The sequence below is a fragment of the Heteronotia binoei genome, chromosome 4, assembly GCF_032191835.1.
Source record: "Heteronotia binoei isolate CCM8104 ecotype False Entrance Well chromosome 4, APGP_CSIRO_Hbin_v1, whole genome shotgun sequence".
Taxonomy (NCBI): Eukaryota; Metazoa; Chordata; class Lepidosauria; order Squamata; family Gekkonidae; genus Heteronotia; species Heteronotia binoei.
The window spans coordinates 17,901,695-17,914,068 of NC_083226.1; the positions used below are offsets into that span (position 1 = coordinate 17,901,695).

Here is a 12,374-nt window from a genome sequence, read left to right on the forward strand (position 1 = left end):
ATCTTAAAAGGCTAGTTGGAAGAGGGCGGTTTTGCAAGCCCTACGGAACTGATTAAGATCCCTATGCAGTCCAACCTGGGAATAAAACCAATGGCAGAAACTCGACTTACTTCCATGTTTAGGATCAGGCTGTAAGGCTGCTACCCCGTTCAGTGTAAATAAAAGCGCCTGCAGGAATGGGGCTTACTCTCAAGTAAGCCTGTGTCAGGTTACGGCTAGAAGAAAGCCTTCGGTCTGCCAGCTCCAGGTTGGGGAACACCTGAGGATTTTGGGGGTGCAGCCTGAAGAGGGTGGGGTTTGGGGGAAGGGTTGGAGTTCAGTGGGGGACAATGCCACAGAGACCACCTTCCAAAGCGGCCATTTTCTCCAGGGGGACGGATCTCTGTCTCCTGGAGAGCAGAGGTAATAGCAAGAGATCTCCAGCCACCACATGGAGGTTAGGCAACTGCAAAAAGTCACACGGATAGGAGACCGAATGAAAGCAATAGCTCCGTGTAGAATACACCTCTTGTCAGTCTCTTGTCTTCAAAAAATCATTCAAAATATTGGTTTGGTATATCAAATTTTACTTTATAAAATACGTCCAGATTTGCACAACGTAGGGGCAAAATACTCCAAAACACTTCCAGTATCCGCTTACAGGCATAACCGATCTGCAATTCTCCTGTTTTGCAACTGCTTTATCCAAGCCACATTTTCCAGTACTTTGCTTATATTTCACACACTTTTATGTCATTCTCATTAAGTTTTCTCCAACCTTCACTGAAGGGCAGCCCTAGTCCAATTCAAGAAATAGCTGGAGACTTGGGGGCGGAGCCAGGAGACATTGGGGGTGGTGCCAGAAGCAAGGTTATGACAAGCATAATGGAACTCCAAAGGGAGTTCTGGTCGCCACATTTATACGGACCGCACATTTTTTAAATGCATGCCCTCCATTGGAAATAATGAGGGATAGGGGCACCTTCTTTTGGGGCTCCTAGAATTGGACCCCCTTGTCCAATCCTTTTGAAACCTGGAGGGTGTTTTGAGGAGAAGCACCGGACGCTATGCTGCAAATTTGTTGCCTCTACCTCAAAAAACAGCCCCCCCCTTGATCAATTATCCATTATACTCTATAGGAATCGGTCTCCATAGGGGGAATAATGGAGTGCCTGCAGACATTTCCCTTTCTCTCCCCTCACCCCGCGCTTTCTGATGACCCTGAAGCGGGGGGAGGGCCTCCAAACCGGGGGATTGATTGCAAGGCGCCGACCGGCTTTGCAAAAGAGGCGCCCAAACCCAAGGGTTCCCTCGAGTCCATCCAGCCCAGCCCGCCCCGGCAGTCCTCAGCGCCGCCAACGCACCTCCTCCAGGCGCGCCGTCACCAGCCCGGCTTCCCAGTTTTTGGAGCCAGCCCCTGGCGCTGCAGGAGGCCCGCCGCCAGCCCCGCTCTTGGGCCGCTTCGGAGCCATGGACTTTCTCAACTCTTCTCTGCCCGGGATGGGGAAGCCGAGCGGTCGCCTTGACAACCGCGGCCGGGCCGCCTGCGTGCGCGTGCGCTTGCGCGTGCGGAGCCGGCTTGCTGTTCTGCGTCTCCATGGCAACCCAGCAGCCTGCCTAGGCCTTGCGGGCCTCAACCCCAGCGCCCGGGCGTGGTCTCTATTTGTATTTTTATTTTTGGGGGGAAAGTGTTCAAAATTAGCGGCACTGTAAGTTCCATTGAAGGTGCAGCGTCCTGCTCACCCAAGATTTCCACTGGCTCTGAGGCAATGTTCCCTCTAAGCTGTGGTGTCTTGTGAGCAAAACATCTACTTTGTGGGCTCCTGGCATTAAACTTGTGTGCTGCTGCATAAATTAGTTTGCTCTGGAGCCATTTTTCCTGAGCCGAGACAAAAATGTGTGAGCTGGAGGCTAAAAAAAATTGTGAGCTAGCTCACACTGACTCAGCTTAGGGGGAACACTGCTCTGAGTATATTTTCAAGAACGTTATCAAGGCAAATCCAGGTGGGCAGTGGGGTTGCCTGCTCCAGGTGGTGAAATTCCTGGAGATTTTGGAGGTGGGACCTGGAGAGACTGGGTTTGGGAAGGGAAGAACCTCCGAGAGCTATCATATGGTACACTCCACCCTCCAACGCAGCCATGTCCTCCCACCAAGGAATTGATGTCAGCTGGAGATCAGCTGTAATTGCAAGAGATCTCCAGGCCCCACCTGGAGGGTGACAACCAATACTCCCTCTCAGCTGTGGAGTCTTGTGAGCAAAAAATCTACTTCATGAGCGACTGGCGTTAAAGTTGTGAGCTAATGCATAAATAATATAAATAAATAGTTTGCTCTGGGGTCATGTTTCTAGAGCTAAGACAAAGATGAGTGAGCCTAGGGTTGCCAAGTCCAACTAAAGAAAAATCTGGGGACTTTGGGGGTGGAGCCAGGAGACTTTGGGGGTGGAGCCAGGAGACATTGGGGGTGGAGCCAAGAACAAGGATGTGACAAGCATAATTGAACTCCAAGGGAGTTCTGGCCATCACATTTAAAGGGACAGCACACCTTTTAAAATTCCTTTCTTCCATAGGAAATAATGAAGTATAGGGGCACCATCTTTTGGGGCTCATAGAATTGGACCCTCTGGTCCAATCGTTTTGAAACTTGGGGGGTATTTTGGGGAGAGGCACTAGATGTTATACTAAAAATTTGGTGCCTCTACCTCAAAAAATAGCCCCCCCAGAGCCCCCAATACCAACGGATGAATTCCCTATTATTCCCTATGGGAATCGTTCTCCATAGGGAATAATAGAATGCCCAGTAGACATTTCCCTCCCCCCCCACGCTTTCTAAAAGGGGGGAGGGCCTCCAAACCAGGGAATCCCCTGCCCCCTCCCTCACACACACACACACACACTTACCAGATCTTCTTCCGGAGAACTCTTGCTGTGAAAGTGAAAGCAAAAGAAAGGGCGGGGCTGTTCTCCCAAGCCCTTCCTGCTCCCTGCCCAGCCTTAAAGCGGCAGACATTTTACAAACGGCTCAGGAGCTCTATAATGAAGCCTACAGGTATGTTCTCCCCCCCCTTCACCCCCCACCCCCCGCTTCTCACTTCTTGAAGACCGGGAGATGAGGCTGCAAACCCAGGGGACTCCCGCCAGAGCGGGAGGGTTGGGAAGCCTAAGTGAGCCAGAGGCTAAAAAACTGAGCTAGCTCACACTAACTCCGCTTAGAGGGAACACTGGCGACAACCTTAGACTGGCAGCCACGTTGGTCTGAAGCAGTAGAATAAAGCTTGAAATCAGCAGGACCTTTAAGACCAACAAAGTTTCATTCTGGGTATAAGGTTTTGTGTGCAAGCACACTTCTTCAGATTCAGTGAAGCAGAATTTCCTCAGCCATTGCATATACGTAATGTAAAATATAATGGTTGAGGAAATTATGTTTCACTGTATCTGAAGAAGCGTGCTTGCACATGAAAACTTATAGAGGTGCCACTGAGACTGAATTCGAACTGTTATCAAGATAAAGTCATCATGGAAGGGGGGACCCCTTTGAGTACTGTGGAAGTGACATGGTTCAGGAATAACATTTGTTTCAACGCGGTACACATTTCTAACTGTAACCTTTGTAGCTTGCAATTCCATTAGGACTTCATTTTCAGGGACTGCTTGTCAAATGAGAAGAGGAGAAAATGTACCAGTTTGGTGTAGAAGTTAAGAGTTTGAGTCCCCACTCCAACACATACAGCTGCTGGTGTGACCTTGGGTCAGTCACAAGTTCTCTCAAAGCTGTTCTCTCAGGAGCAGTTCTCAAAAGAGTTCTCCCAGCCTCACCTACCCCACAGGGTGTCTGTTGTGCGGAAGGGAAGGGAAGAGATTGTAACCCGCTCTGAGTAAAGGTCGGGGTATAAATCCAATTGCTTCTCCTCTCTGTGTTCTTCCCTTCCATTTGACGTAAATCCTGACGTGATGTACATTGCCACAAAGCAGTCTTTGTTACAAAATGGGCACAACAATTCTGCCAGGATGCCAACTCTGGGTTGGGAAAGTTCTGGATACTTGGGGGCGGAGCATCCCAGAGCTGGAATTTGGGGAAGGGAATCCACACTCCAAACCTGCCATTTTCTCCAGGGGGATCTCTGCAGTCTAGATATTAGTTGTAACTCAGGCCCTACCTGGAGGGTGGCAGCCCTAAAAAGTTGCAACATGGCCAGTATAGAGATACCTCCAATTAATATATTTGTCGGTGGTGGCTGGAGATCTCTTGGGATTACAGCTGATCTTCAGGCAACAGAGATCAGGTCGCCTGGAGAAAACAACTGCTTTGGATGATACTCCATGACAGTATACCACACTGAGATCTCGGTTTGGTGTAGTGGTGAAGTGTGTGAACTCTTATCTGGGAGAACCCGGTTTGATTCCCTCCTCTCCTTGCACCTGCTGGAATGGCCTTGGGTCAGCCATAGCTTTCACAGGAGTTGTCCTTGAAAGGGCAGCTGCTCTAAGAGCTCTCTCAGCCCCTCCTACCCTGTTGTGTGTGTATGGGGGGAAGGTAAAGGAGATTGCTCTGAGACTGAGATTCAGAGTATAGGGCAGGATATAAATCGAATATCATCATCATCTTCTTCTCCCTTTCCCAAATCCCACCCTCTCTGGCTCTTTCCCCAGAATCCCCAGGTATTTCCCAACAGAGTTGGCAACCCTGCCAAAGAAGCAGATACATGAGGGGGGCACAAGGAAGGATAGCACAGCAGAGCCACCATCCCTGCCTTTGGGTTTAAACATAATTCCCCATCTTTTGTTGAGAGAAACGCACAAGAACAAAATATATGTGTACATTGCACTGCTAATAATGAGAATAACAAAGGATGTTCTCTGATCGATTGGCAGAGTATAGAACTGGGGTGGCCAGACTGTGGCTCTTTCACGCACGTTGTGCGGCTCTCAAAGCCCCCATCAGCTGGCTTAGAGAAGGCATTTGTCTCTTTAAATCACTTCTCCAACCCAAGCCAGCTGGCAGATTGGAGAACACATTTAAAGTTGCTTTCTTTCCCCCTCCCTCCCCCTCATCTATTTTCCTTCCTTCCTTCCTTCCTTCCTTCCTTCCTTCCTTCCTTCCTTCCTTCCTTCCTTCCTTCCTTCCTTCCTTCCTTCCTTCCTTCCTTCCTTCCTTCCCTCCTTCCCTCCTTCCTTCCTTCCTTCCTTCCTTCCTTCCTTCCTTCCTTCCTTCCTTCCTTCCTTCCTTCCTTCCTTCCTTCCTTCCTTCCTTCCTTCCTTCCTTCCTTCCTTCCTTCCTTCCTCTTGCAGCTCTCAAAAATCTGACATTTATTCTGTCCAGCTCTTACATGAAGCAAGTTTGGCCGCTCCTGGTATAGAATTAAAAGACATATCTTCCATGCATACCCATCATTCCTTTGCTTAACTTCCGACAATCTTTTGTCAAATAAATATTCATGTTCTTATTAAAGTCCAGCAGTCATTTCCAAATCCATTCACCGTGACTAGCTCCCCTTGTACCTCCACCCCCTCCTACAGTGCGGAAAAGAGAGTAAGAGAAGGGTATCATTGTATTGTCAGGCTAGAATTGTATTTGTTAAACAAGAATCTGCCATCTGACTTTAAAAGATCAGGAGTCCAAAAGAGAAGCTGATCACTCTCCGAACTGGACATTTCAACAAGGAATCGGTCTTCTCGGCAAAATGTCTACCATTGTTGATCTTCAAGGTGCCACTGGATTCAAAATTTGTTCTGCTGCTTCAGACCAACACGGCCGCCCACCTGGATCTAACGAAATTTGCGGCAGGGTACGAGCTTTTGTGAAGAAGTGAGCAGTGACTCTTGAAAGCTCACACTCCTCCACTTGCACCTGCTGGAATGGCCTTGGGTCAGCCATAGCTCTCACAGAGGCTGTCCTTGGAAGGGCAGCTGCTGGGAGAGCCCTCTCAGCCCCACCTACTTCACAGGGTGTCTGTTATGGGGGAGGAAGGGAAAGGAGATTGTAGGCCGTTCTGAGACTCTGTCCTTGAAAGGGCAGCTGCTGAGTCCTCTCAGCCCCACCCACCTCACAGGGTGTCTGTTGTGGAGGAGGAAGATAAAGGAGATTGTGAGCCACTCTGAGACTCTGTCCTTGAAAGGGCAGCTGCTGGGAGAGCCCTCAGCCTCGCCCACTTCACAGGGTGTCTGTTGTGGGGGAGGAAGATGAAGGCAATTGTGAGCTGCTCTGAGATTTGGAGTGGAGGGCAGGATATAAATCCAATATCATCATCATCATCATCATCATCATCATCATCATCATCATCATCATCATCATCTCCTCCTCCTCCTTCTCTCCTCTTTCTTCTCCTCCTCCTCCTTCTCCTTCTTCTCCTCCTCCTTCTCTCTTTCTTCTCCTCCTCCTTCTCTTCTTCCTCCTTTTTCTTCTCCTCCTCCTCCTCCTTCTTCTCCTTTTTCTTCTCCTCCTCCTCCTTTTTCTTCTCCTTCTCCTCCTCCTCCTTTTTCTTCTCCTCTCCTCCTCCTCCTTCTCTCCCCTTTCTTCTCCTCCTCCTCCTCCTTTTTCTTCTCTTTCTCCTCCTCCTCCTTCTCCTTTTTCTTCTCCTCCTTTTTCTTCTCCTTCTTCTCCGCCTCCTTCTCCTCCTCCTTCTCCTTTTTCTTCTCCTCCTTCTTCTCCTCCTCCTCCTTCTCCTCCTCCTCCTCCTTCTTCTTGCTACCGGACTCTTGCTCCTTTCTGCTACTACAGACGCAGTGATCCATCTTGAGCTATCTTTCTCGAGTCATACTTCATTTGTTTCTCCATGGCATAATTCCAGAATAATCTATGGGCTAGGTCTGCATTTGAAAGCTGCAACGTCTACCGAGATTAGGGACGCTAGAAGGCTAGGCCTTAATGCAGCGAACAAATTACAAACCCAGTTGGGATTTACATGAAACCAGCGTTTTGGAGGTCTTGGAAGCTGAACTCGCCCAATGGTGCTGTAGCATGACCTCAGCCGGGGTGCTTACTGCGCAGTGACTTGGAGGTCTGCACAGGTGTGGGCAGCTTAGCCCCCACTCTCTGGCCAACTATTACCATATGTTCCAAATATTGCGATCTGTTCCCATACAGGGACGAAAGGAAGAGAAAGGGGTTGCTGCTTGGGAGAGAACAGGAAAGCTGCCAAAACAAAGAATTCATTACAGGGCAGTCATGTTGTGATCTTACACTGGAGACAAGTGAAATATTTTGTGTGAGTTAACATTCTGCGAAAATATCCCCCAAACACATGCTCGCCGCCTCCTCCACCCTAGCTCTTATGATACCCATCTGGAAGCTCAAACCTCGGGAATCTTTCTTTAAATTTCTTGCAAGCCTTGAAACGTTGCTTTTCGCTGATTTATTGATTTGATCTGGAGGGGAGGCTTTGATGAGGACTCGAACATGTGAGCGTTTCAGCTTGTGGCAATCTTGGTTTTTCCTGTTAATTAGGGAAGGAGGAATGAATTTAGGGTTGCCGGGAACCGGAAGGCAACCAGCAGGAGGCCAGGAAATACATTGGGGAGGGGGCATCAGCAACCGTGTGACATCATTCCTCTAGGTCAGCAACCCAACAGCTTCTGGTGATACTTGGCCCCAGTGACATCCATCTGGCCTTGACAAGGGCTAGGGCCTTTTTGGCCCTGGCCCCTGCCTGGTGGAATGAGCTCCCCCTGGAGGTCGGGGCCCTGCGGGATCTGCTTCAATTTCTCAGGGCCCTAAAACAACTCTTTCGCCAGGCTTTCAGCTGCGGCAGTGGATGTCACTTGTTACTGGCTTCCCTGCTTCATTCCATCCCTGTGCTATAAGACCTGCTGGATGTGGACAACAGGCCATGTCTGTGAGGTGGAATTTGCCATTTTAGTACCTATTGTTCTCTGTGATTTTAGATTTTATATATTTTAAATTGGTGTTTTTTTTTAACTGTTGAATGTTTTTATGATGTAACCTGCCCTGAGCCTGTTCTCAGGGCAGGTTACATCAAAATGCGGGCTAAAAATTGAATAAAATAAATACATAAAAAACTTGGAAGTGACATAACAGCCCTCTAGAGATCTCCAGAAATTCTATGGTAAAACCAGAGGTGGGATTCAGCCGGTTCTCACCGGTTCTGTAGAATAGGTACCTAACATTCTATGATTCTCCAGAACCGGTTGTTGGCCGGGCGCCTGCTTCCCTTCGCTTCCTCCCTTTCGCCGGGCGCCTGCCTCCCTTCCCTTCCCTTGGCCGGGCGCCTGCTTCCCTTCGCTTCCTTCCCTTTCGCCGGGCGCCTGCTTCCCCTCGCAGCCAGACGTTGCCGGGGTGGCTCCTCCTTCCCCCTTTTTCTTCGCCTTCTCGCTGCCGCCTTCTTTGCTTCCTCCAGCAGCCCGCCGCATCACGGCGTGGAGGAGAGAGCAGGCAATCTAGCGCGCTTTTGGCGCGCTTGCAGAGGGCGGGGCTTCTGTGTGCCTTCTAAAAGCAGCGTGCAGCATGCGTGCATTGCCTTCGCCGTCCTCAGAGTCAGGAGCCCTCCTCTGCAGCTGATTTCGAGGGAGACCGACCGAGGCTTCGCTGCCGGGGCTTGGAGAACTTCTCAAAAGCGGACGAAGGCGACTGGCGAAGCTCTTTCCCTTCAGAAGGTTCCTTTTGGGGTTTTTTTTTTGCTTGTTATATTTTCTTTAAAATGTTAGTTAGAAAATAGTATTTTGCACCATCTGTGTTTGCCTGGTGAAGCTGATGCTGCTTGGAACCAATGTTGTTAGTTTTGAAGGTGCTGCTGGACTGACCAGTGTTCCCTTTAATTCCTCCCCCCCCCCCTCACTGAGCAGACCAGTTTCCATCCTGAACAGAATGGAATTGCTGTAATCTTAAAATGGGCAGTGCAAGACCCTGCCTGGCTCCAGACTGCTGCTGAGCTGGGCTTCCTGAGTTAATGAGGGGCCACTCCTCACTCACAGCTTAGAGGGGACGCTGCTGCTGCTACAGAGGAACCCGGCCACACTTCTGAAATGACTTGAGAGCATGTGCTTTCGTCGTCTCTCATTTGTATATAAGCCTTAGGCATCCATCTTTTTGTTCAGATTGGGTGTATTTTTCAAAGGCGCTAGCAATTCTAAAGAATGGCCTGTGGTTGCAGCAAAAATGAAAAGGAGTCTTTTGGCAGCTTAAAAGCTGACAAGTTTTTCTCCTAGTATTTGGGAAGGATGAGAAGATTTGGGATAAATGTTAGAGTGACACTTGTGATAACAGCTGTTCAACAGTGAAACATGTGTAAGGTTGCTTCTGGGGGTGGTGGACTCCCCTTCACTACGAAGGCTTGAATGGCCATTCAGGTGGGCAGTCATGTTGCTTTGAGTGGATGGTTGGACTAGATGACCTCAAAGATACTTTCCAGCTCACTCCAGCTTGCCATAGTTTTTTTTGTCACATTGTTAATTTACTTTATTTATACCCTGCCTTTCTCCTTAATGTGATCCCCATGACTCTCTTCTCCATGTTATGCATGTAGTGGGTCCTTGCATTTCCCCCCCTTCAGAGCATAATATATAAACATCTGCCTTGTGAGGACTCACAACATGCATCTGATGATGTGAGCTCTAGCTATGTGAGTTATGATAGAATGAAAACTTGCTAGTCTTTAATGTGAAGCCAGGCTCCTATTTATTTTAACGTGTAGCTTTTGCAGTCTGATCGTATACCTATTTACTTTGGAGTAAATGTTGTTTAGCACAAGGGAGCTACTCCTAAGTAAAGATTGCATGCTTAATATCTGGGGTTTTTTTAACTCTCAAGGGGGTAGATTATTTCCACCCTCTCCAAGTGCTTATGGCTGTGAAGTACTTTCTAGTCTTCATGAGGGCTTGTTTTGGCTTCCCCAACTCTCTCCTCACCCCCCAATCCTGACAATTTGTTAGCTGCTGTTGGTGCTGTCGAGAAAAGATGACGCCCTCTCAATTCGCAGTCATGGCCCCAAACTGAATTGTAATTTCCTCCATGGCTCAGAAAGTTTTAAGTTGTCTTTTCTTTCAGTTTGATTAATTTTATGGCAGGTTAGGTTATAATGCAAAACGTAGGGCTGGGTGACCTAGATAGATCATGCCCCCCCTCAACCCTGAGTAGGGTTGCCAAGTCCAATTCAAGAAATATCTGGGGACTTTGGGGGTGGAGCCAGGAGACATTGGGGGCAGAGCCAGGAACAAGAGTGTGACAAGCTCATTGAACTCCAAAGGGAGTTCTGGCCATCACATTTAAGGAGACAGCACACCTTTTTAAATGTCTTCCTTCCATAGGAAATTATGAAGGATAGGGCAGGGGGACCTTCTTTTGGGGCTCATAAAATTGGACCCCCTGGTCCAATCGTTTTGAAACTTGGGGGGTATTTGGGGGAGAGGCACTAGATGTTATACTGAAAATTTGGTGCCTCTGCCCCCAAAAACAGCCCCCCCAGAGCCCCAGATACCCGCGGATCAAATCTCCATTATTTTCTATGGGAATAAATCTCCATAGGGAATAATAGAGTTCCCAGCAGACATTTCCCTCCCCTCCCCCCGCTTTCTGACGACCCTGAAGCGGGGGGAGGGCCTCCAAACCGGGGAATCCCCTGCCCCCACCTGGGGATTGGCAACCCTAACCCTGAGCCTATAGACACCTTTGAAATTCTGATGCATAGCCACAAAATGGCAGCTACAAAATGAAGCCAGCTACAAAATGGCTGCCACAGCTTACCTTCAGTCACACAGCGAAGATCCTTGAATTCAGCCAAATACCCAGTGGACATTCAGAAGTCTTGCTAGGCAAAAACTCTATCTGACTCCACCCACTTTATAAAAAACACTCAGTGGATGTCAGAAAAGGTGTTAGCAGACATCATTCATGGTGGCTCAGTAGCAGAGCATCTTCAATAACTGTCATGTATTTGATATTATAAATCTTTCTTTAAACATAATCTAGTTGTCTTTACCTCTTTTACTGTTCTTATTGCAGTATTTAATGCGTGAATTATTAAACTACCTTTCGGTATATCTTTTGGTATAGTTAAAATGGTCATTAGGACATAGAACCTGTTGTTAATTTATTTGAATCCCACCACTGGGTAAAACTATTCTTCTTGACAAGTGATTTTTAAAGATCATTTTTCTCCCATTGGCCCCAGGACTGGCAGGGCAAAATGGGAATGAAACAAAACGAGAAATTGACTAAATAATTTTTAAAATGGCTCCACACAATGAAGCAGAAAGATGCACCTTGAAATGTCATGTTTAAACAAAAGCAAAGAAAAATGGAATAGAGTTAATACTTGGGGGTGGATGGGTGGGAATTATTTAGAAGAGTCACACCCTTCTAAATCCATTGACTTCATCACGTATGTATCCAAACAGCGTAGTCATTGGATCAAAACATCACAGCCAGTAATATTTTAAATGTTAATATGAATCTCTCTCTCTCTCTCTCCCTTTCATTTTGAAACAGGTCCACCAGATATAATGGAGTAAAATACTCTGGTTTTTTTTTTTTTTGTCTCCTTTATATTTGGAAAAGGAGAAGGAGAAAATTGGATTTATACCCCACCCTTCTCTACCTGATCCAGGAGTCTCAGAGTGGTGTACAATCTCCTTTCCCTTCCCACAACAGACACCCTGTGAGGTAGGTGGAGCTGAGAGAGCTCTGACAGAAACTGCTCTCGAGAGGAACAGCTCTGCAAGAATTTGTGACTGACTCAAGATCACATCAGCAGGTGCATGTGGAGGAGTGGGGAATCAAACCCGGTTCTCCCAGGTAAGAGTCTGCACACTTAACCACTGCCCCAAGCTGGCTGTCGTATTAATACATAAAGATGTACTGGAAACATCTGAGCAAATTTTCTGCCAATCCTCGTCAGCTATTTTGAAATGTAGCAATTTCCCTTTCCTTGTGTTTCTTTGTCAGATATGAGTTGGAATGGAAATTTTGATCTCCTTATATCTCAGTCAGAAGTTTTGTGTATCAACTAGGGCAGGGGTGGCCAACGGTAGCTCTCCAGATGTTTTTTGCCTACAACTCCCATCAGCCCCAGCCAGCATGGCCAATGGCTGGGGCTGATGGGAGTTGTAGGCAAAAAAAACATCTGGAGAGCTACTGTTGGCCACCCCTGAACCAGGATATAAGAAGAAGAGAAGAAAAGCTGGGTTTTATACCCCACTTTTCACTACCTGAAGGAGTCTCAGAGTGACTTATAACTGTACTCCCTTCCTGTCCCCACAGCAGACAATCTGCGAGGCAGATGGGGCTGAGAGAGCTCTGAGAGAACTGTGACAGGCCCAGGGTCCCCCAGCAACCTTCACATGGAGGGGGAGTGGGGAATCGAACCCCGTCCTCCAGATCAGAGGCCACCGCTCTTAATCACTACACCAAACTGGTTCTCATGGAGCCAATGGACTCCATTCCA

The 12,374-nt window shown here is 48.0% G+C and overlaps 2 protein-coding genes across 2 annotated transcripts in view; one reads left to right on the forward strand and one right to left on the reverse strand.

Moving 5' to 3' along the window:
• The window catches only part of SPAG17 (sperm associated antigen 17), a 154,037-nt gene extending 152,586 nt beyond the window's left edge, over positions 1-1,451 (reverse strand). Inside the window, exon 1 of the mRNA XM_060236319.1 lies at positions 1,344-1,451. Within this exon, the coding sequence (XP_060092302.1) occupies positions 1,344-1,451 (108 nt within the window). The remainder of the gene's footprint in view (positions 1-1,343) is intronic.
• WDR3 (WD repeat domain 3) overlaps positions 1-12,374 on the forward strand; it is a 418,951-nt gene that overhangs the window by 227,969 nt on the left and 178,608 nt on the right. The gene's annotated exons all lie outside the window — the stretch shown is intronic.